Source organism: Equus quagga, chromosome 2, assembly GCF_021613505.1.
Source record: "Equus quagga isolate Etosha38 chromosome 2, UCLA_HA_Equagga_1.0, whole genome shotgun sequence".
NCBI lineage: Eukaryota > Metazoa > Chordata > Mammalia > Perissodactyla > Equidae > Equus > Equus quagga.
In genome coordinates, this window is record NC_060268.1 from 155,333,808 (window position 1) to 155,359,579 (window position 25,772).

The window sequence follows — 25,772 nt, forward strand, 5'->3', positions numbered from 1 at the left end:
ATTTCGTTTATACAAACTTTTATCATCTCGAAAGACCACAAAACTTTCTGCTTATTTAACTCTATCATCTTTTACTAGTTTGAGAAAGAATTCTTATACCCGAAGCATTCCAAGGAAGATTCAGAATAACAAATTGCTTCTGTCATAGAAAAACTATAGTTTCAAATTTAAAAAATCTGTCTGGAATATTATGTATCACTTTAGTATAAAGATGTTATTGTTCCATATCAGTAATTCCCCAATTTATTAATCTAACGGCTCTCTTTAGTGGATCTTAGATCCCATCCAATATCTTGCTGAAAATGTTACTTTCCTGAAAAACATACTCTGCTTTGATTTGCAATTGTCATTTCAAATTAAAACCACAAATTACCCTGAGAGTCTCTGGTCAACCTTCCTCTTGGCATTACCTTAAAGAGAGGAGAGAGGTTTAGAGGCAAGGTTCCTGGTGTGGAAGAGGCTGACTCACTCCGCAGCTGACCGTCCACTGCACCGACTTAGAACGATGGGGACCTGCCCACAGTGAAAGGAACTACGGCCAGGATTCAAAGGCAGCAAGACAGACAGTGTGAGTAAATATGGAGGTTAATATCAGTATAATCACTAGAGTTTCAAAGATACACAAATATGAATGATACTATGACTACGTCCTTTTTATTAATCAATGTGTAGCCAGTGCCTGGCTCATAGTATGTGCTCAAGAAATATTTGCTGAGTAAAGAAACGAATGCACAACCCTGACCATTTGTCAAATTCAGGCATGTGAACCCCTCCTCAAGATAGAAAAGGACTAGCATATGCTAAAGCGAGATCCTCTCAGGGCAACAGTATGTAGTCCTAATCAGGGCTTCTAAAAGTAACACTGCTGGCCAATCTGAAAATCTGTGGACTAACCTTGAATGTTAATACTGCTTCAGAAGCCAAACTATTCATTAGATTTGAAGGTACTGTGTTTCAGATATGGAACTAACATATTAATTAGCAACTCATTTAACCAGAAGCTCCCTGAGAGCACAGAGCACGTCTGTTTATTACTGTACACCCGGCCCTCTGCAAGTCTCAGGCAGAGCCGATATTGGCTGTTTCCAATAACTGAAGTCTGCGTCATTTGGACCAACCCTCTCACAGAAAAAAAGCTAAAAAGTTAGGGGAAATATATTTTTAAAAATCTTAAAACTACCAACACAGTGACAAGATGGCAATGTAGTAGCCAAAACCAAAGGGAAAACTGGAATCCAGAGAGGGAAAAAACTACAGAAACTCTAGCCCCAGTGCGTTTGCCAGTTCCGGAAAAGTGTACTTTTGCTTCAATGGCCCTCTGGGGAGAAGGAGTCAAAAACTTAAAGCCCAGAGCTACTGCAAGGTGAAGAGTCTAAAAGGAAACTCTTCCTATAATAAGCTAAGATTCCAAAGGACTCCGGAGGGGTGAGTTGGAATTTGACCAGCACTCCTGCAAAATTACATCTGTGGTCCTAATGCCTTGGTCGTCCAGGGTACTGTAAGCCTTGAAATGAGCCTAAGATGGAACTGGACTAAGAATGACTCGTGTTTCCATGTAGGAATTCCCTCTTAATATTTCTTGGAAAATTTATGTCTTTCTAACTTCTAAGAAATCTGGAAAACAGCTGAGAAATCTGGAAAACAGGAGAAAATACTATAATTTTCCTGTGAAAATAAAGCTTAACAATAAATATAGAGGTGTTAACTGTTTTGAAGGAATCCACTGATGTCAAGCTGAAAGCAAGAGCAGAAAATACTGACACACAGAGTAACAGATTCAGGTTGACTAGGTACCAGAGTGCAGAGGAGAGAGGTGATCAGGATCTAATCAGCTGCTTTTGCTTGGAGCTGTTGCTATGTTATGAGTGTGTTTATAAGTGTGTGTGTTCATGGCCTTGTGTGCTGCTAACAGTAAGTCATTCTCGCATATAAAATAAATATTAATAAGCTTATTTTCACAGTATATTTTACAGAAATCTTATAAGTGATGGTCCAAGAAATATCAAGTTTTAGAAGCAAAATAAGCCCTTAAATTGGCAATTCTGACAGATGATTCTGTGTAGTTTTGTGAAATCTTGCTTAGACAGGCAAATGTTCCACTATTTGAATGCTATCCAAAAATGGTTGCCCAATGTTTAATGTTTGCTACAGACTATAGTTCTTTGTAAATATTTTAACAGAAGAAATGCAAAGAGAGATGTGAATCTTGTCACAAATTTATTGTCTAAAATTTGAATTAGTAAAAACAATATCAATTCCAATGGCAAAGCCAAAATCAGAGCAAACAGACAAAACACTTTCATTGTTAAAAAAGAAAATGAGCTTATATGAAGCAACATGCACCCCAATGGCCCCACCTGAACATGCTTTTGCATACACTCTTCACGATCCAACCCACGTCAATGCAAAATGGAAACTTTTTTCTATGTCTGGAATGTTAGTCACAAAACAAAGATCAGGACCATCAGATAGAGCAACTAATACTTTGTGTATTTAAAATTGTGTTTTAAGAATAACTTTTAGCTTTTTTCGTGAAGATGGCACCAAAGGTGAAGAATTCTGGAAGCCCCTGCCCCTCCCAGAGCCCAAGCCAAAGCAAAGGCTTTGAAGGCCAAGAAAGCAGAGCTAAAAGGCGTCCACAGCCACACAAAAAAGAAGGTCTGCACGCACACCACCCACCTTCCAACAGCCCAAGACACTGTGGCTCGGAAGGCAGCCCAGACATCCTGGGAAGAGCGCCCCCAGGAGAAACAACTTGACCACCATGCCACCGTCAAGTTGCCCTGACCACCGAATCAGCCACAAAGACAGAAGACAACACACACTTGTGTTCATTGAGGATGTCAAGGTCAACAAGCACCAGATCAACCAGGCTGTGAAGAAGCTCTGTGACACTGATGTGGTCAAGGTCAACACCCTGATCAGGCCTGATGGAGAGAAGAAGGCATATGATCTGCGGGCTCCTGACTATGATGCTTTGGATGTTGCCAACAAAACTGGGAATAACTAAACTGAGTCCAGCCAGCTCTCTAAACACAAGTTTTTTTCACTATAAAAAGAATAATTTTTAAATACTAAACATTCGGGGTATTATTTTACAAATTTTGAATGGCTTTTATTTAACATTTACTTTGTGTTAGTTTCCTTCTTTTAATGTTTTATATTATCAAATGTTTAACTATGTTAAATTTCATAAATATTCTATAATAATCTAAGCTGTTAAGGCAGAGGAAGCTGAGTGAAGGGTATATGGGAACTCTGTACTATTTTCGTAACTTTTCTATAAATCTAAATTATTTTAAAATATGAAGTAAAAAATGCTTTAAAAAGTCTTTTAACAGGTAGAGAAGTTTTAGTGTCATTAAAATATATAATTTTGTCAAAATATTGTGGTTCACAAAATAAGAAACCATGCATTTATTTAATATATATGTATATATATGTATATATAATAATATATATAAACACACATATATATAATCTCTGAAACTTTTTAGTATAATCCTAACACAGGAAAATTATTCATTGTTGATTATTATGATCACTACTATTATTATTTAAGAACACATAAATGAAGAGTTTTTTAAAAATATAGAATAATTTATAATTTTAAGGAATCACCAGGAGTTCTAATTTCTTGTTCCTAAAGACTACTACTCTTCAGGAATTTGGAAACATCAGCTGACCACGAATGCAAATCCTCTCTGGAGTCAGGTGCCTTCATCTCAGGTCTGAGAATTTTCCAAGTACTATGACTAGCACATAGTAAAATATAACCAGACACACAAGGGTCTAGACCACACGGAGGAGAACAATGCGACATCAAAGAGTCCCACTAAGACTTAATATCTTAGAATTATCATACACAGACTATAAAACAACTATGCATACCATATGTAAGAAAATAAAAAGCTGAAAGATACCTTCATGAAACAGGAAACCATAATAGGTAACATATATCAGACTTGGAAAAAAAAAAAAAGAGCTTCTGGAAAATGAATCCCCATGACTTCACAATCCCAGAGTTTTAAGAAGGAGCAGTAGCTATAATAAAGAACTTCATTTTGGGTCTGGCACAGCACTGGGCTATTTTGCTGCCCATTAACTGTGTCTGACAGGGGGACTGGCATCTCTGCTCTGATGGTCCCCAGCTCCCCGGTCGTCCAAGTTCAAAGTAACGACAGAGACAAGAGATCTGTGAAAGCTCTGGGAGGTAGAGCTGGCAACTTCAACTCAATTTCACTCAGTTAAACTAAATTCAGTTCGTCAAGTATTTAACGATCTATACTACCTGTAGAACGCGATAGCAGGTGTGTGGGAAATGACACACTGATTAAGACAGAGTGGCTTCTCACTAGGTTAAAATTCTCGTTGTGAGGCATATAAACAACTAAATATAATATTAATCAGAATTAGATAAATTCTGTCTCAACAGTTCTTTAAATCTTAGGCCTTAAATTTCAAAATTAGAGATTGTACAAGACTGGATTGGAGAGGTAAAGCCGAGTGCTCAAACTGATTGATTTCCTCCTCTTTTGAGGGACTGCTTCGATTGTTGGACATACTCTTTATGATGACAGAAAAAGATGACCTTAAGAGGCAGTGTCAGTGATTCTAAGAAATAAGTAACTTCCTCATATCAGCAATAGATATAAACAATACACGTACTGAAAATCAGGCAAGTCAACATTAACATAGCCAATGCTGTACTTCATGAATTCAAATAAACAAAGTCTTCCTAAGACTCTCCTTACCTGCTGTAGGTCTTTCACAGTGTTAAACTTCTAGCAATTAAAAAAAAACCACAGTAAGAACATAAGAACACTGGCTGAATTATTAAATTAGTCTTGAAAAAGAAGGTCAGTTGAATAAGAAAGATTCCCAACGTCATCACTTAGTACCAGCTGATTAATCCATACATCCATTTAAAAACACTGCACAGTGTTTTTAAGCATAGAAGACATCACATTTTGGTGGAACACTACTAATTCTAAAAAGTATCATTATTGAGAAGTTCCTGCTACCTGGAATTTGGGAGACTTTTCTCCTGCCACCTGTATATCTAATGCAGGAACAGCTTACAAGCATCTCTCGAGCCTTGTAGGTGTGGCAGGCGATGGAGGACCCTGGAGCTTGCTATGGCTTTGGGAATGGAGTGCCGAGCCAAGCTTCCCTTAGAGCTCCTTCTCAGGCACTCTGAAGTCATCACAGTACCTGGCAATCCCCAAAAGTTCAGATACTCATGTTAAATGAACACTTTTCTGAAGACGTGTCTAAGCGCTCGTCCTCGTGCAAATGTTGCTGCTATCCCTGTTCAGAGCAGGTGACCCAGGGGCCCAGCGGCTTCACTGTTCCCTAGTTAATCACACTGGATTTGCTCCAAGACCTCCTCCTCCTGCCGTGCTTCTGACGTGGGCGTTCCCTCAGAACTGTGCCCACCTGCACAGCAGTCCTCTCCTGAGCATATTTTAGAGGTTTCCTCTCTTTCTGTAACACCATCTGCTTTCCATCTTTCAGAAAATTACTCAATTTCCGGCCTTCTTATAATACTCTTTCTTGTTGGAATTTTTTGTTATATTTTTTTGGTTCACTTTTAGAGATCTAAACTAGAGGGGGAGGTAGATATGTGTACTTAGTCTGCCATCTTGATCCAGTCTCTGGGCCACCATTCTCCTGCTTTTATTAGTGTCCTGCCATTGCTAGATCCAAACACTACTTTTCATTATTCACCTTCCAGATGACACGCAGGTTCAGAGCTCCCCGGCACACACGCCAAAGGTGACACACAGTCACGTTCTCCTTGAGTCCTAGACAATGGCTGTTGCCTCACTCTCTTCCTCTTCCTACTTTATAAGGGATTTCCCCTGTGAGTCTGGTGAGTATGAATGAAGTCTCCAGAGGCTGGTCACCTCAAGTCAAGTGACAGGATGTGAATTTTTGAATGTGCAAGGTGGGAAGCAGTAAACTGTAGCAGTTAAAGACACGAGCTCAGAGCCAGCCCTGATGGCCTAGTGGTTAAAGTTTGGTGCACTCCGCTTAGGGGGCCCAGTTTCGGCTCCCAGGCACGGACGCACACCGCTTGTCTGTCAGCACCATGCTGTGGTGGCAGCTCACACAGAAGAACTAGAAGGACTTACAACTAGGATATACAACTTTATACTGGGGCTTTGGGGAGGAAAAGAAAAAAGAGGAAGATTGGCAACAGATGTTAGCTCAGGGCCAATCTTTCCCAGCAAAATAAAAAAACAACATGAGCTCAAATTCCAGCTTCCTTGGCAAGTTACTTAATCTCTGCAAGTGTTAGTTTCCTCAGCTATGAAGTGGCCATGTGAATTATCCCAGTACCTTCAGGGCGGCTGTGAAGATTCTGTGTGTGAGCAAATGGTAACAAATGCCTATTAGTAAGTTAACAAATATCAGCTATTATAATAATCATTATTATTGAAACCTAGTCCCTGGACCACAAAGATACAAGATGGAGCTTTCTCATGAGTCTTAGCCTGGAAGTCTTTAATCCTTAGCAGAGCCTGGTTAAGGAAAGTAATGTTTAAGGATTTCCCATCTGCATGACTGCAGCACAGAGATGTGGATGGCAATGAGGTCTGAGCTGCTTTATCTGAGCAGCAAACGAAGTCAGGAGGCTACACTGTGGCTACACTGAGACAGAGCAGTTTCATTGTGGAGACAGAATAAGAAATTAGGTAATGAGAAAGCAGACCATTTTTTATTTTTATTTTTTTTGAGGAAGATTAGCCCTGAGCTAACTACTGCCAATCCTTCTCTTTTTGCTGAGGAAGCCTGGCCCTGAGCTAACATCGTGCCCAGCCCATCTTCCTCTACTTTATATGTGGGACACCTACCACAGCATGGCGTGCCAAGCGGTGCCATGTCCACACCCGGGATGCGAACTGGCGAACCCCGGGCTGCCAAGAAGCGGACTGTGCGAACTTAACCGCTGCACCACTGGGCTGGCCCCACTTTTTAATTGTTGATCACAGATAGTAACATATTCCTAACAAACATGGGTCAGCCGTTGTTTGGACTTGAGGGTGTCAAGAAACAAGTAGATATCATTTCCCCATCACTTACCTCTAAGTTGCTGGAGTTCCATATTCAAACTTTCTATGTTACTCTCATAGAACTCCAGATTCTCAAGGGTCTCCGCCCTCAATGACTCCTCTTGCTTCTCCTCCAGCATTCGGGTTAGCTCTTCCTGAGCCCTGCTATACATATCCAAGTCCTGTTCCATTTCCTGAATCCTCACCAATACTAAGGGACACTGGGAAGTCTGGTCCAAAGTTTGCTCCAGATTCCCAGGACCCTCCTTCTCCAGAGTGTTACACCTCAGGAGCTTGCGGGGTGCTGCGTTCATTCTCTGCTGTGCTGACGGAGGCAGGGGAGCTGGGCGAGAGGGTCGCACTGCCAAGGGTGGTTCAGGTTTCAGGTTCTGGTCCACCAGCAAATGGGGAGAAGGGGATGCTGGAGTAGAGGGACGGGGTGGTGGTGGCCTTAGGGCCTTTCTCCTCGCGGGCAGCTCCTGCTGCTTGATGAGCTTTGAGGAACCTCGGACAATATCCTTCTCGGAGTTAAAGTCCATGATTGAAAAGTGGCGCAAAATTTTATCTGCTTCTGTGCCGGGCCCTGACAAGCTCTTCTCAAACTCTATCAGCTGTTGGGTCAATTTCGAGTCCAGGTCACTGTTGCCCTCTCCCTGTAAAAGTGCCATCGCTTCCACAGCGGGCGCCCTGTCTTGTGGACCAGGCTTCATCTCCGCTCTCTCTGACGCAGAGCAAAAGCCGGAAGCGTTTCCTCTGGCTGTGTGGTGCTTTTTAGCACACCTTGCCACACCATGGAGCTGAGGCCTCAACTGGTTGGGTCTGACTACCCTCGAAGCTGGAACAGAAGAGCTGCCGTGAAGAGGCGGCCCCGGCTTCTGAAAGGTTTTTGGCTGGGAGTACGTTCGTCTGGGAGGGAGGCTGGAGTAGTCTCTAGTCCTTGCTTCTGGAGGAACAAGGTCAGAGGACCGGTCCGAGCCGGCGTGGCTCCCTCCTGCTGTAGAATAATACTGGTTTTTCTGCAATCTGGGATGAAAAGGTCCCTGAGGTTGCGAGGAAACACCATTTACTACCTCTGAAGGATCCTTGACGGAAGAGTCTTCGGCAAGGGGCTCTTCGTGCCCCACACCTGGGCTTCTCTGGGGCCCTGCTGAGGGGCCCTCATCCCAGTAAGAGTCTTCCTGGACTTCACATTCCAAAGTCAGATGATCTGGGGGAGAAGAGGATGTTTCCGAAATAACACAGTTGGACTCCTCTGCTTCCTCCTCGTGAGATTCATGTTCTTTTTCCTCCTCCGCGAAAGAGTCCTCTGAACAATCCAAAGAAGTTTCGGGGATCTTAGAAAGGCTGCTTTCCTGTGGTAGGTCCACGGTTTCCTCCACTCTTGTTTCAGGACATAACTTCACAAACCGATAGGGAAAGACGCCTGTCCTGCCCTTCAGGGATCCTTCTAGCCAGCCATCTTCCAGGGTCGCCAGAATTCGGATTTTATCGCCTACATCAAAATCCAGCTCATTCGGCTCCAGGGCTTGGAATCTGTAGAGGGCAATTCCATAGGTGCCCGGCTGCTCGTCGTCCTCTTCTGGCACGCCCTCTTCTTCTCCTGTCGGGGTATCTACTTCACCGTTAATAATGCAGTCATCGTGATTTTCAGAACTTACTGACTCATCCACAGTCCTCAAGGGCCCCAAAAGTTCTACGAAACCTTCTGGAAAAATGCCTCTTCGACCTTCTAACTCCCCTTCAAACCAGCCCGGTTCAGGAACTCCAATAATGGTAATCACATCCCCTTCTCTGAAGTCCAGCTCCTCATCCAACTGCGCAGAAAGCCCCATCAGCGCCCGGGCTTGTCCCATGGAATATTCAGGAATCTGGAGCAGGGCGCTCTGCGAGTGCCACTGCTGGCTTTGTGAGGACAGGCAAAGCTCGCGGACACACGAGGATGGGAAGAAGCCCCGGGCACCCCAGCAGCTTCGGCCCTGCAGCCAGCCACCCGTAAGAGCGCCATCGAGAATCACGAGGTCACCTAAAGAAAGAAGCAAAGATAATGACCTCAGGCATCACCCCAGCAGAAAATTACTAACAGTGGAACTCATCATTTTAAACATCTGTCAAATTCAAGGAAATACACACCTGGAGTTTTAAGGGCACAAACACTCTTGACAATTTAGTGAATTTAGGGACAATCTAGCGAATTTTGACAATTTAGTGAAAACATAGTGAACATTCCTGTAAACCAATGGTTTTCAAAGCGTGTTCTGTGGAACCCTGGGGCTGGGTACCCAAGATCTTTTTCAGAGGGTCTTCGAGGTCAAAACTATCATATTTTCTTCATATACTTCTGCCAAAACTACGTATCACTGCAGACTGAATATAGACACAAATATGAGAATTTAGCTCTCTTCTATTAAACCAAATACTAAAGAGATTTGCAAAAATGTAAATCAACGTTTCCCTTACCACTAATTTTTTTATTTAGAAAACTAGTTATTTTTCACAGAAATATGTTACTTATGTTAATATTTAATGAGTTTTAAAAAATGAATTGATAAGTATTTTTTAAATTTCTCAGTTTTAGTAGCTAATACAGTAAATATCAATAGACCCACAGAAGCAAGAGCTCTTTAGGATCTCAGTAACTTTTTTTCCCTCTCTCTCTTTTTTTTTTTTGGTGAGGAAGATTGCCCCTGAGCTAACATCTGTGCCAATCTTCCTCACTTTATATGTGGGACACCACCACAGCATGGCTTGACACGCAGCATGTAGGTCTGCACTCAGGATCCGAACCCATGAACCTGGGCGGATGAACTTAACCACTACACCACCAGGCTGGCCCCTCAATAACTTTTAAGAGTTTAAAGGGATTCTAAGATCAAAAAGTTTAAGAAATGCTTCTATAAACAACGTTTTTCAAGTCTGTACCACTGGATTGGTTTTTAAATGATAAAGAATATATTCATGACCACTATGGTCCTTTGAATAGATGGATCTAATTTCTCACACTAAATTTTATTCAATATCAAATATGGAACAAAGAAAGAAGTCTTCAGGAATGGGCTCTTTGTTGGAGGTACAGGGTGTGGGCAATAAGCTCTTCATTTATTTTCTCCAGAGGCCTTCTTGAACTATCCTTACCCTGAAAATACAACATAATCAAATCTTAAAAAGAATCTTCTAACAGTCAGCGCTTTTGCTTTTGAAAATAACCAATAGTTCCAATCCTGGTGTTTCAGCTTATCTTCACAAAATAGAAGCTGAATAGTTAGCATCTGTCTTACTGTTGAAGAAGCTGAGGTAAAGAAAGGATAGGGGCACACTGTTTCTGGAAAAAATGAAATTAAAATTCAGTCTTATAGGATTTGCCCCAGTTAAAAAATTACTCTACAGTTTTGTAATTGTTTTATAACAAACTCTTAATTATCTGACTATGAACTATGCATTTCGTGGATTATCAGTTTAAATCTTTTTTTTAACTTTTCTCTTACTCAACACCTAAGTCAACTTTCCCTTCAGGAGCAGAGATCAAGAAATGCGATGCACCTGGCCCACGTAAAATAAGACCAGGATAGCACAGTAACTAGCAAAATAATATGTCGCTTTATAGCATGCATATTTGAAAACTGGATTATTGGGGCCAGCCCAGCGGTGTAGTGGCTAAGTTCAGCACTCTGTGCTCTGGCAGCCCTGGGTTTGCAGGTGTGGATCCAGGTGCACACCTAGCACTGCTGGTCAAGCCACAAAGCCACACTGTGGAGGCATCTCATATAAAACAGAGGAAGACTGGCACAGACGTTAGCTCAATGACAATCTTCCTCAAGCAAAAAGAGGAATATTGGCAACAGATGTTAGCTTGGGGCTAATCTTCCTCACCAAAAAAAACCCAACAACACCAAACTAGATTATCTTTCAGGGTCTCAACTTATATACTCTTGATGTTTAAAAGAAATTAAGCCTGCCCTACCTGACTTAGTGAAGTATAGATTCTGTCACGTCAAGTACCACTTCTCTTTTGTATTTGAAGAGTTTGGTACAATGCCTTTCCCATAGCAAGCATCCAGTGTCCATTTGCTAATGATGATGAGTCTTCAACTCCCACTCCCAAATTAATTAATTATATCCTCCCTCCCAAACTAGCTCCACACTGCTAACTTCCTTTTTTCCTCTAATTACTTCTTTCAAAATAGTTATCCCATTCATTACTTGCTCTTTGCTACCACCCTAGTCCAACTCCCATCATCTCAGTCCTTTAAACCCTGCCCCTGACACCATCTCTTCCAGTCTACCAAATGATTCACACCAAACTAGGAAGATAAATGTACCACTTTTATCATATCCCTCCCATGCTCAAACTTTTACCACAAGGCATGAGGTGTCGTTCTACTGCCAAAGGCTTCTTGTCTGAGAATCCTATTCCCATTACCTGAAATATATAGAAAATGTTGCTCTGGATACTTTCTAAAGAGGTTTAGTTACTAAGCTACCAAAAGGCTATTCTCATGTTCTCACCCCAATGCAACCTGGCATTCATATCCAGCCGTAAGGGCCCCCTGCGTCCAACCCCAGCTGTCCAATATGATCTCACCTATGAGACCATATTCCACACAAAGGGGCTTACACTGGCTCCTATACAAGCCTCTCCATCTGAAACCTTGGCATGCTTCTCTAAAAACCTTAGAAGCCCACATTCACCCTGGTCATCTGTAGCCTACTAAAGAAATGATCGCTTATATCACTAATTTTGACACTGGTATTGTTATATACTAACTACACAGCACCTAACGTAAGACTCTGCACTTGGTGGTAGGCACTTGGTACATTTTCACTAATTTGATACTGTTTTGCTTAGATGTTCCTGAAAAATAGGGTCTTGGTCCTATATTTCTGTATTTCTTTAATTTATGATTCAATATCCATTGGTCAGAGCTTGGAGTCCTGAGACTTAGGAGTGACTTTTCCCCACTAGCTCTAAGGCCATTCCATCAGGGCCACAGAGGGAACTCAGCGGAGACATGGCTACTGTTCAGACACAATAGGCCTTTTAGTGAATACGAAGGATAAAAGCGTGCCATAACGCCCACTCTACTGGCTTTGAAATGAACTGGCTTTCTTAAAGCTGCAGAATTACAATATTTTCCTTGTTTTGCCGATTTCCACAAAACCCTTATAATGGGGCTTGTTTTTCTATCAATTTTCAGCCAGATGACTATGTTGATAAGCTTTATTACCTGGCAGACTGTCATTCTGCTGGTTATTTCTATATAATAAGGTGAATTTTTTAAAGATCACAAGTTAGACCCTGAAAAGCACTTCAGAGATAATTTTGGTTCACACCCTTATTTTATTGCCCTGTTACTGAGTGTTTTGCATGAGTCTCTCATTTTCATCATTCCCCTGGCATCCTAGGGGATTCCTTAGGAATGGAGGCTACCTACTGGTCATTTCCAGACTTCTGAGACAACAGTATGAGGAACTCCCAGAACAGAGTGACCAGATTTTGAGAAGAGAGAAATAGGAAGCGTGTGGACACTTAGGGTCAGCCCAAGCCTTCTGCTCACGCACAATTAATCCCTGCCGCCATGCTGCTTGTTTTTTCTGGTTGGACTTTTTTATTCAACAAGAAATGCATTAGCAATAAGATTTTAAGAACGAATGCAAGTCTTCTTAGAACTGAATATAAGGAGTCTGACTCTGCAGTATTAGGTCCTTCACTGCATCCTAATGACCAGGGGACTATGTGTGTTATGCAGACCGACTGCATATTGTTCTTAGGTTTCCATATGAGCCATGTTAGAACCTTAATCCTGATATCTCACACACGACATCACCAATTTATGACACAAGTGCTTTGACCGATAAATCTCATTTATCAATTTATTTTTCATTGGTCTTTTTTTGGGGCGGGGAGGTGGCCTAGAAACACAAGTTTACAGGCAAGGGATGTGCATTCTGTGTTAAATAAGGCAATTGTTAGTGACATTTCATAACTCCCATTAATTTTTTTCTTTCTTCATTCTGTCTTTTCCTTGTCATACTCTTGTTTTGGTTTTATCTTTTGCTTTTTTCTCTTTCTTTTTTTCCCTTTAATTTTTTCAGGACAGTCAGTGGCCCTGGCCACCTGAATTGATCCTTCTAAGAGATAACCTTGTGTCTGAGCTCAAACATAATTCAAAATACAGGGAACAGTCCAAAACAACTGGATAGCTTCAGGAAAAGGAGAAAGGGTGACACCTGCTGGAAGAACCACTGGTGGTTCCGATTCAGATGGAATCTCCCTGGAAAAACTGACATACACACGAAACTTCATGTAATTATCAGGAAACAAGGTGCCTGAAGCTCATGTATGCACTCCAGGAATCCCAGGTTAAGAATAATAAAAATAACTAGTCTTTACGGAGTGCTTACCTTGTACCAGATGCCTTAGATATATACCCTCATGTAATCCTCACAACTACCCTGAGGCAGGCATTATTATCCTCATTTCGTAGATAAGGAAACTGAGGCTGAGAGAACTTAAGTGACCAGCCCAAGTCACCACTATCGAGCGTGCAGTTAGATCTAAATGTAGGGCTGTCGGAATTTCCCTAAGCCACACTGCCTACGCTAACATAACTTTCTAATTAAAAATACACACTTTTCTCTTACTAATCACAATGATATTTCTGAAAGGTAAGTAAACAACAGTTAACTGAAGGCAGCACGGTAAGACAAAACAGATCTCAAACATTGACCCACATGCTCTTAAGGTTTCCAAACCCCCTCCTGACAAATATTAAACCACCCAAGTTTTATTTACACAGAACGGGAGAGGCTTCACCCCACACTGAAGGTCCTAAGGAAAAATAAAGAAAGGACAAGGAACAGGGTTACCAGTGCTAGAGGACAGGGATAAAGGAAATGCAGCACTTGTGAGCTGAGACACTGATGTAACGGAAAAAAACAATTTCAGTCCAAGAAGCAGAAGCGCCATTCCAAGCACCAGACTTGAAAATCTGGAAGCCTAGACTCGAGTCTTATAAACTATATGTGGCATAAAACAATACTTTCGTTTTTTAGTGATTCTGTTTCCAACTAGTACAATTAACACCTGTTAATGTGGACTGTCATGTATAGAAAACAAAAGGAATTAAAATCATGTCCATGTCTCATGCTAAACTTCCCAGAAAAAGCCAAATTGCATAGGGACACCTAACTTCCCCACCCTCAGAGGCTTGTGGTTTCATGTCGGAAGACGTATGAGCTAAAAGAGACGTGAAAAGCATAGAAGGACAGAGAGCTGGATAGTCATTTTGTTTAATGGCAGTAGAGCGTCAGAGAAGAGAACAAGACAAAACCACTGATAATTAGAACATCTCTTTCTAGTCTCTTTTCCTATGTACGGCCCCTGCCCTGCATCCTCTTCCTTTGGGCTCCACTTTCATCTTTAAGCTTCTTAGATTTAACTGGTTAAAAGCTAGTCAAGATAAGATCTACAGATTCCAGGACCCAGCCTCACCTTGAGTCAGTCTTGGTACAAGTGACACGACTGAAAGGTCCACTAGCATCGAATCTCTTAGGTGGCCCTTGGATTTCTGACATGGATTTTAAATTTAAAGCAAGTTTAGAATACATTAGACCAGCCTTCCCAAGAAAGGGATACAGCAGAAAATCTCTTTTTTGCACCTAAGGCTTGACTACGCAGAAAAAGCTAACTCCAGAAGCCACATCTTCAAATTCCTCAAATGCTGTAGACACACTGCATATTTCCACAGAGTATATTCTTACACCCGCTATTGGCTCCAGGAACCAGGTATAGGAAAGGACAAGTCCCTGCCGTCCACATCCTCTGCACAGCACACTGGTGGAAGCCACTGTGCCCCGGCCCTTTCTCCACTCTCTCCGGGTGGCCTGACATGGACTACAGACCTCCAATGGGAGAGCTGGGCGTAGGGACAGATAAGGTTCCCTGCTGTAACATCTTGATCTAGTTCTGTCTGCCTTCCCAACACTGACTAACAAGGAGGTATACAGAACAGAGGCTGAGTGCAAAGTGAAGTGCAAGAAACTCACAAAATAGATTCTGAGGATTAAGGTCAAAATATTCCTTTCTTTTTGGGTTAGGGAAGTTTGCTAGGTTTTTCCCTCTCCCCTGCTCTGCTGTCTCTCTCTCTCATATGTGTACTTGGTTTAAGAAATTAAGCCTACCCTTTGAGTGCCATCATCAAAGGAGCACATAATAATATTAACAACATGTCTAATAAGTTCTACCATTTTGCTGACTGCTGAGTCATCACAAAATTTAGACTGATCATAAGCCTCAGTTTGTGGAACACTACTGGTTTCTGTGCTTGTGCAGAAATGTATGGACTTAGTCAAGTAAACTTGTAGAAATGGTTTACAGTCCATCTTTTGAAGTTCGTATGTCTGTCAGAGGACAAGAAGTGAGAGAGACCCAGAGTGTCGCTGAGATTTGGCTAGGGCCATCCATCTCAAACAGCTTCCTTTTAAACTGGGTCTGATGAACACTTTAACAATATCTAATGGTACAGTAGTAAAATAGGGCTGTTTCGCATCTGTCTCTTAACTTCCATGCCACAATTCCAGCTCTAATATTACACATTAATAAATAGTAATGTTGTTAGCAAAACCAAATCAGTTTTTATGGGAAAAAAAGATAAACAGAGTCTGAAGAGTGGCTCCAGCATGGGGCAGTGGAAAGAGAAGACAAGACATAGAATCAGGTGATACAAGTCCACATTCTGAGGCTAAAACTTATCTGCAGGTAATATTCTTTGAATCTCATTTTCATTATTTATAAAATGTGCTTAATAATACTCACTTGGCTGCCTCCAGGTCTGTTGAGGATCAAATGAGAACGTATTTGTGAGAAAATACTGTAGAATTCTAAAACGCTACTAAAATATAAGGCATTATGTTGTCAGCACTATCTTGGTAATGCTGAAGGCTCTCTAGAGGTTAGCCACTTACAAAAATTCAAAGAGATCTACCTGTCAAAATTGGCGGACTCCGCCAATCTTATTTTAAACAGTCTACTTTTGGATCATCAACATACCTCGATGAAGGGGAAGGCTGTTCAATTCTTGGGATGTAAATTCACAGATACAGACAAACAGCCTCTCTCCTTCTTTTAGACTGGGAATGGTCACGATTTCCACAAAACTGCTGGGAAACTGTCCTGAAAATAAAAGCAAACATTTCCAATGTTGAAATTTCTTTTTCTGTCTGTGCACCAGGACAAAAAACCTTTTTCCGAGCCCATTTCTAGACCCTGAATTGAAAACTCACTGAGTACATACTCAGGGTTAGAGAATCTATTGTAGAAAAAGGGCAGTGCACAAAATCAGATGCACAGAGAATGCAATTCAACCCAATAAGCATTTACTGGGTACTACTCTAGACAGGGCGCACTGCAGGGGGAAAAGGAGTAAGACAGTCTCAGAGCTCAGAGATCTTAAAGTCTAGTTCAGACATAAAATCTAATTCCGACATAAGCAATAACTCAACTCTGAAATCAAGTGTCACAATATAGGTACACAAATTGCTATGGAAGTTCAGCAAAGATAGAGAATGGCTCAGGAAGAATGAAAAAGGTTGCTTTTGATTCTCAAGATGGGTAACGGTTTTATTAGGTAGTAGTAGACAGACAGGGTCTGCCAGTTGGAAAGCATAAGGAAGTTTGATCGATTCCACCTTCTAAATACCTCTCATACCTGTCCACTTATCTGCAGACCCACCGCCTTGGTCCAAGCTATCAGCAACTCTCACCTGGATTACTGCAACAGCCTCCCATCCCGCCTTCCTGCCTTCAGTTTGGCCCCTTCCTATCAGTCTTCGATCCACAGCAGTGAGCTTTCTAAAATGCAAACCTGTTCGTGCTTAAAGCACCTTTATGGTTTTCCATTTCCTCAACTCCTTACCATGACATACTCTGTCCTCTGTGATCCAGCTTCTACTCGTCTCCCTAGCGCTGTCTCCCCCTCCTCAACCATCCATGCCATACTGAACTTTTCTCCGTCCTTCCCTGTTCTTTTTCTCTCACTCCAGGGCCTTTGAGCAAGCCTATCTTCTTTGCTTTGCTAACTCCTACGCATCATTTTTTTTCTCAGCTGAGATATCATTTCTACTGGGAAATAATCTCTTATTTCCCAAATGTGAGTTAAGTGTCAACAGAGTCTGTTCTAAGGATTGTGTAACATACTCCAGCCCAGACTTACATAAACATATCTAAGTTATGTAAGTTATGTCTTACAGAAATACATCTAAGTTAAGGGGTGGATTTAACATAGGTACATAGTATGGGGGAAAAACTTCCACCCTCCACTAAGCTAACTAATGAAAAAACTGGTGGTAATGTATATTTTAAAGAATAGAAGGAAGGAAACCAGATGCACGGAAAGTGGGAAGCAGGTGCATCCAGGGCCGAGGGCAGCTTCAATAAATTTGGGCCGACCACGGATCCAGGAACGAGTGCACAGGATGTACTGCGCTCCCTTGAAAAATGAAAGGGTGGAAAATGCTAAAAGACAGCCAGAGAAAACAAGGTGGAGAGTGACTTATGTCCCATAAATCAGAGATAAAAACTGGTAGTGAAAAGCAATCGTAAACAACAGGGGTTCTGAAAAGAGGAGTAATGCATATTTTCAGAAGAGAAATAGCAGGGTTGATTACAAAGGATAAAGACCTGGGAATGGAAGGGAAGCACAAGAATAGAAAACCAGGCTGGGGGCAGCTGGTATCACACCATTTCAGCCTCTTGAAGGAACCAAGAAGAGAGATGGAATGGTAACAGACATTCTCTCCTCACTGACGGAGACCCCAGTCTGAGTACATATGGAAAATACAGAAGGCTTCTGAAGTTTGTTGACTTGGGCTTCCCACTCAACCTTTATTTTTAATATGGAAAGAAGGGAGGGTCCGTTATATACATGAGGAATTATGAGCCTCTCACCTGTCACATCCTCTTTCTTTCCTAGCAGCCAAAATTCATCCACCACCGCCAACACTTCAATAATGTCTCCCACAAAGAGCGGCAGCTCTTCTGATACGCTCGGGCAGAAGTCAAAGACGGCTCGGACCACCGAGCCAGCCTCCATGCTTTACAGCCTAGAAAGGAAGGTCAAAAGAAACAGGAAAGCACAAACAGTTAAGACGTTGTAATAGAGGTCTATATCTTGAGAACAATAAAGCTTAAGATCCAAAGATACTTATAATCAAGTCAAGGCTAAGTGAATAAGAAGTTTGTACTTTACACTTAAAAAAAAAAATCAAAGTACTATTTCATTGATTTCTTTAAAAATAATAATTTCTTCATACATCTTTCATTTGATTCTCAAAGTCATTCCAGAACTGAAAAAAAAAGGAAAAGTGACCTATACCTGTGAGTGATAGAAAAGATGCAAGTTGGGAAATGCAGACTTTTCAATATGCCTGCAGAGGGCAATAAGGATATTAACATTTTTAAAGAACCAGGCAACACGTTACTTTTAAAATATGGTATTTTAAAAGTAGGGATTTTAAATATGGCATTTCATTTATTCCCTACAACCACCTTAAAGATTAAGATACTGAGGCTCAGCAAGTTAGAAAACAATTTGTCCAAGATCACAGAGTTCACAGCAGCAGGGCCAGGATTCGACTGCGGGCATTCAGGCTCCTATGTCCTGAGACTGGGTGTGCAAAAAAGTGTAACTTGACCTGAAAAACAGCAGTAGGACCAGGCCCAATGGCTGAGATTTAAAACGTACTGGAAGGTAAAACTCCACAAAAAGCACAAGAAAAGGCTACGTAGATGGCGCCTCCAGACAAGATTTAGTATGCTATACCACATCAAGTACGTGGTTTCGGTTCAAAGAAGCCTATGGCCCTCCCTGGCAAGGTATCCTTGCGCTGCTGCAGTGTCTGTGCTGTCATAAGATGATGTGTCCGTTATCTTGACATGTGTGGCCAGGGAGCCTAAGCACGTGTTTGAGCAACAGAAAGGGAGGAAACGAATGGAGGGCGTATGCCCACCTGTCAACCATCAGCCATGACGTGCTCCATTTCACCCTAGTCTTTTACAAGGAGCAGCTGAAGCTCTCCAGGCCCCGAGTCTATTCTTTATTTACCTCAAGGACTCGTTTGGTGTTGGTAGACATGAGGATCCTAACTTTCATCTCACACATGACCATAATCACATCAAAAAGCCCTAAGTGCCTAATTACAAAAAAGAGATAGTTAAAGCTCTGTCAAGTTTATAATCTAAGAAAACAATGATGTGGATAAACACATCAGGCATACAGTAAATAGTTCAGTATTTTACTGTGGAGTACCTATAAGACTGCAATGAATCAGGCAACACAAACTTTACATACTTAATTTGTACTACTGACTAAAAGAAGCTGATCTTTATGTTACTGAACTTTTTTTCTATAATGAGATGACTTCAGTCCACAGTGGAAAAGAGGAGTGGCCAGTTATATTCCCTACACCCTCTGCCCTCTCTGACCACATATTTAAGTATTAAAAAGAACCTAACTGTAGGAATCACTACAATTAGGGCAGCACACTGTGCATACAACACACTAGACTACTAAAGTCAGAGAGACTAGGGTTCGAATCCCAGCCCCACTGTTTATTAGCTATTTCACCTTGGATGTATTCCTTAAACTCTCTGGGCTTCAGTTTCCTTGTTCAGAACAATGGAGGTAATAATACTATCATATTGACCATCAAAAGGATGAGGATAATGATAAAAATAATGATAATGCCTAATATTTATTGAGCACTTACCATGTGCCATGCATTATACTATGCCCTTCCTTCATTGAGTCCTCACAACAACCCTATCGCACATTATTGTTCCTATTTTGCAGGTTAGGACACAGGCTCAGAGAGGTGATATAATCTGTCCAAGGTCACACAGTAAGTCAGAGATGGAATGGGAACCCAGATCTGTCTGTCTCCAAAGCCTTAACCAGACTGCTAATCGTGTGAAAGCACCTAGAACAGGGCTGCTACGGCAGGTGCTCAACAAACGTTTAGCAGCTCTTATAAAACATCATTCCCATAGCTACAAGCTCAAATCTGCGTCATCGATGCGGCATCACCAGAGAATGTGCTATTTCAAGTATATAAACACTACACAGCGTACCATTTCAACACGCCAAAACTTCATTAATTCTGACCATGTTTAAAAATAGACACATATACACCCGCCTGCCTCCTTCAGCAGAAGACACCGGACATGATTTACTCTTTGGCTGATGGACCCAAGTTCATTATTAAGATGACCCAGTGCTGTACCGTGTTGGAACACACAATATCACTACTATACACCTTCTAGGTCTTTCTCTTCTGATGTCAGCCTTCCCTCTGCTATCAGTTCATCTCTTCTGTCACCTTTTCTACCCTCTTTCTAGATTGTTGTTTAGAATCTGCATTTATAATACACCACCAAAATTATTCAAAGTTCCCTGAGAAATAAAAAGGGAACAAGCCCTAAATGAGAGGCTAACAAAACTCTTCCGTGGTGGTAAAGTACAGCATAAGTGCTGGAGTTTTTCAACAGTTCTTTTTTATGTGTTCTGAGGCCTCTTTCTTATTTTCTGGCCGTCTGCCAGAGGGCTGAAGTTGCCAGATGTCAGATTTCCGCAAAGGGGTGGTGTCATAAACATTTTCTTTTTCCTAAAACAAACAACATTTTGCAAATCTCTTAGCCATCTATACGTTATTAAAACAACTCCTCAAGGTTGGGCCAAGGTAGGATATTATTTTTCTTAATACACTACATTTTCTCAAATTCCATTTTACTATCAGACGCAATATAGGACTCATTATCTAAAATATCAAGTAAAGAATTACCAAAATCCCCCTAGGATGACTTAAGAGAGCCACCCTATTACTCTGAGGAGTGAGCTTTGTGATCTGAAGGAGTTAAACTTTCTCCCTGACAACCTTTTTGCTCTACCAGAAAATGACTCAGAAGCAGAGGAGGGTCTGACTCGGTAAGACTTTCAGTGACTGACCTCCAGCCCTATTGGAATGAGTGTCATCGCTGAGGAATACACACCCTGCAAGGGTGCTGAAGTCAGAGTCTGGCTAAATTACAGGATTGACGTGTGAGCCCAGAAAGGAGATCTTAGAGGTCTCTGTTTTACATGGAATAGCATGAATTTCAGCCTAGTCTTCTCTGCTCTGTATACACTAGGAAAAGCAACTATTCTTGTTGCTGTCTGGGCCATTTTAGAGGCCTGGACATCTATTTTGAAACTTAATCATAAATGGCTTATATAAGCCATTCCACCAACTCCAGATGGAAGTCAAAAGAACTGCAGAGGAAACGAGAACACAGATGGGCCTGAGAGAAAGCAGAGGAACCACTGTCTATGCGGCACGATGTCAGGGACCTCGGGAAAGGGCTGTGAACACACCACCTTCAGCTCTTCCTGGTGAACGGCTGCGGTGCCACCCGTGAAGAGTCATTCTGCATTTGCGATACAAGGGTCATTAATCCTTCAAACCCTTTTGGAACTATAACCCTGCGAGGGAGGAGATTTTTGTCTGTTTTGTTTGCTGGTGTGGAGTAGCCCTCAGCACATAAAATGCTCTCACGTTTTTAGTGAGCAAATGAGTTCCTGAACTTTAGGAAAATACAGGAAATGGTTCATATCAAAATCTCTACTTCCACTTATCTAAAAGAAAATTAACCACCTCTGTTCCACAGTTTTACCTCCCAGCTTGTGTAACAGTGTCATATAAATCCAGATCAAACATTATGTCGGACTTCTTTGAACTCTACAACCCACAGTTCACTAAAAGCGACAGCTACGATTTGAAAATCCATCATGAACCAGACACTGAGCTAGCAGCTTGAATCATAGCGCACAGCAAGGTAGACAGCAAGGCTCTAGAACCAGGGTGCATGGGTTCAAACCCCAGCGCCACCGCCAAGCAACGTCTGTAAACGCTCGAGTGCACAAGCAGATAAGGCAGAACCAGAATTTAGGGCTGATGGACTCCAACACTCACGTTCTTTTTACCATAAACATCACTTCTCTTAAATCTCACTGGTTCTTCCTTCAAAATTTTCTAGACTTCCATTTTCCTCTTTGGTTCTCCAACATTTTATTACGAAAATTTTACCAAAAAGCAAAGCTGAAAGAATTTTCCATCCACCACCTACACGCCATCATTAACATCTTACTGCAGTGACTTGACCACATATCATCCATCTCTTTATCCATTTATCAATCCATGCTGATTTATTTATTTTTTAATCTCTGCAGCCTTTTTGTGGGGAGGAGGGTTGGCAGGAGCTTGGCCCTGAGCTAACATCTGTTGCCAATCTTCCTCGTTTTTTCTCCCCAAAGCCCAAGTACATAGTTGTATATCCTAGTTGCAAGTCCTTCTGCTTCTTGTATGTGGGATGCCACCACAGCATGGCTTGATGAGCTGTCTGTAGGTCTGCGCCCAGGATCTGAACTGGTGAACCCCCAGGCTGCTGAAGTGGAGCGCAGGAACTTAACCACTATGCCACTGGGCTGGCCCCCATATTACTTTTTGATACACTGCAAATACTTATTGTTTATTTTATTTTTTATGCACTTCAAAATAAATGAGAGATATTTCCCCTAGTATTCTGGCATCTATACCTTAACTAGAGTTCATTATTTGTTTACAGTTCTTTCTTTTTCTGGAAGTACCATTTTCCTCTTTTCTTGGCCAAAGACACAATTCTTTTCTCTGTCAGCAAAACTGGTTAATCTTTTAAACTGTCGATTTTTACATATTACTCAGTTGCTTAAGAATCTACAAGGTCCTCCTATTTTCTATAATTCATGCACATATTCACCAAATATTCATCAAATCTAATGGAGTCAATCAAATTCCCACGCAGGCTAAAACTTTGGCTCTACTGGGTAGGCTAACCATTGATGACCCTTTAACCCAATATTCTTTAAATATTTATTCTCTAATCCTGTTGGTGACTGACAGAAACATTAAATTTTCCTCTATTGTCCTAAGCAACTCTACCCTATGCCAAAGTATCTACCCTACTGAGGAAAAATAAAACCCTGCAGACAACCTGACCACTAATCTCAGGAGGAGATACTCAGGCTTAACTTTCAATGAGAGAGCGAGAGAGACTGAGTCTTAAATCTGCAGTGATTTTTTTTTTTTTAATGTTCCAAGAATATTTTAATTCTTTCTATGGGCTAACGCCCTTGGCAGCTACCTCTTAATCCAGTTTTACTTGAATGTTACTTGAACATTCAAGACGTGTGGGGGATAAGCTATTGTTTCTGCCCCCAAGAAGTTTAGCTTAGTCCCCACCATCTCCCCAAAACATGTTCTGAGGACACTAACGAGCTCCAAAATAAGAGAGCTCCACGGTCCTTCTAAACTTGGGGAAGGCTACAGACGATATTTCCCTCTTAGAGGGTCACAAAAAACACTAATATATTAAAGACCAAGACAATCCAGCCAAGAACCCTTATAGTCCAACTTTTCGAAACTTGTCTGGCCACAGTACACTTTCTTCAAGTCAAACTTTAGTTTTCTTTTAACCTCATCTCAGCGCACTTATTCATAAATGGTCTTCAGTGCAGTCCTATCTGAGCAAAGTACTCCCTGCTCCCACAAAGCACTTGCTGTCCAGAATGTGTTCCTTGTTTACATGCTGTTTCTTTCACGCATGGTGGGTCCCCCTGTCTTTCCACATATTTAAAGACTCCCCACTCTCTGCTTCCTCCAAATCATGCCTCTCCTGCTCAAGCCCACCTCCACCTTTCATGTCTCAGCTTCTAGAGCCCTTGCTCTGATATCATCTTGTAGATTCTGAAACATCAGACTGAACATGCAAAAGTTACAGCCACAAGAGTGAATGTATTCATGAAAACAAACATTCAGAAATAAAATAACATTTTAAAATGTATATCACACAACCCAAGCATCCATCCACAGATGAATGGATAAACAGAACGTGGTATACACATACACATGGAATATTATTCAACCTTAAAAAGGAAGGACATTCTGACACATGCTACAACACGGATGAACCTTGAGGAAATTATGCTAAGTCACAAAAAAACAAATACTGTGTGATTTCACTCAAATGATATATCAAGAACAGTCACATTTATAGAAACAGAAAGAAGAATGGTAGTTGCCAGGGGCTAAGGGGAGGGGGCGATGGGTACAGAGTTTCAGTTTGGGAAGATGAGGAAGTTCTGAAGATGGATGGTGGCGATGATTGCATAACAATGTGAATGTACTTAATGCCACACTTAAAAATGGTTAAAATGGTAAATTCTATGTTATATATATTTACCGCAATAAAAAAGATTTTTTCAAATGTGTGTCCTAAAATGTGAGAGAATGTGAAAGGCAGCCTGGGAAACTTTAGTAACTTCTAATAAGCAACATAACTACAAGTCTGGACATATTTTACTAAAAAATCTCCTGACCTCACACACTATAAACTTTTACAGCTTAATGAGTAGTTTGCAAGGCAGCCTTTTGAGAGAAGATCTGAACCTGGTACAGAGTGAGGACACTGGACAATCAGCACCTGCTGGTGTCTTCCATTTCTCCTCCTAGGTCTGTCTCCCATCCTTCTCCGCTCTACTCACAAGCACTGCGTCAAGGTGCTCTTGCCTCTGGCCTCCAGTTGGGTTCAGCCAATGGGTGGCACCAGCAGGAGATCTGAAGGCAGAGCGGCAGTCAGGCTGGGGTATTTATTCCCCTGGCTCCTTCCCTCCTGGGCTGTGAGTTGGCTGTGCTGTTCTACTAAAGGGCACAGCTACTGTCAGAAGGTCCCCTTAAGACAGCTCATTCTCTTGATTCATGTAACCACCCACTTCCCCGCCCCTTCAGGCCTGTGGAGCTCTCCTGCTAGCCCTGGGGTACAGTACAATTCTTTGTTATTTTCCCTAAACCTGTCTACTCCATTCTAAGTAGGAGTTCCTCAAATTACCCAATTTGAGCGTGCCTTCTATATTCTGCTGGGCCCCTAATGGATACATGCCCAAAAGGATTTTTAGGATTTATGAGAACTATGCATGAAAAAAATGGGAACAGAGAATATAGAAAACTATAAAATTAGCTTCCTAAATCTACCATTCTAAATCCAGGTGAGAGATATGAACTAGAGAGATAAATTTTGAAGGCTTTAAAAAACATGTAGAAAAATATGGATGCCGGGATTCCCCTACCAAAAAATTAGCCCCACTTTTGATGGATTTGGTGCATAGGATCCAGACTCCAAATTCTTGTTTTGAAATTCTAAGCAATCTATTTTACTACTAAGAAAGTAGGACACACTGTGCAAGAGTTCTGGAAATACATTTTTTTCAAAAAGCACTTGGTGACACCTTCTACATTCCTCCTAATGTTTCCCAATTCATAGTATAAGTCTAAATTCTGGGATCCCAGAAACAAAATTCCTGAAGGAGTTTCCTTAACTTAAAGAGGATAGACTGCAGTTTCTCCTTTCTCATTTGCTCCTACGAAAGGGGAGCGCTGGACCAGCAGGTACATCTCTGCCTAACTGAGAAGAGCTGGGGAAGTCCCCCCTTGTAGGGACTCTCCAGTACAGGTTCCTTCAAAGAAAAATGCTTTCATGAGCATCTGGAAATTTCCTTATGTTTTGAACTCTCCAGAAAACATTACCTTCTGGGAATGGGAATCCATTTAAAAAATTTGAACTCCTAGCAGTAAGAAGTAATACTTAATCTCAAA

At 41.5% G+C, this 25,772-nt stretch overlaps 1 protein-coding gene across 1 annotated transcript in view; it reads right to left on the minus strand.

Annotated features, from left to right (window-relative positions):
• Positions 1–24,621, minus strand: part of DNMBP (dynamin binding protein) — a 73,557-nt gene extending 48,936 nt beyond the window's left edge. The window contains exons 1-4 of the mRNA XM_046654591.1: positions 24,604–24,621; positions 18,001–18,155; positions 16,105–16,227; positions 7,090–9,081 (exon numbers count right to left, since the gene is read on the minus strand). Coding sequence (XP_046510547.1) covers positions 7,090–9,081; positions 16,105–16,227; positions 18,001–18,145 — 2,260 coding nt within the window. The 5' untranslated portion in view covers positions 18,146–18,155; positions 24,604–24,621. The remainder of the gene's footprint in view (positions 1–7,089; positions 9,082–16,104; positions 16,228–18,000; positions 18,156–24,603) is intronic.
• Between the last annotated feature and the right edge of the window lie 1,151 nt (positions 24,622–25,772).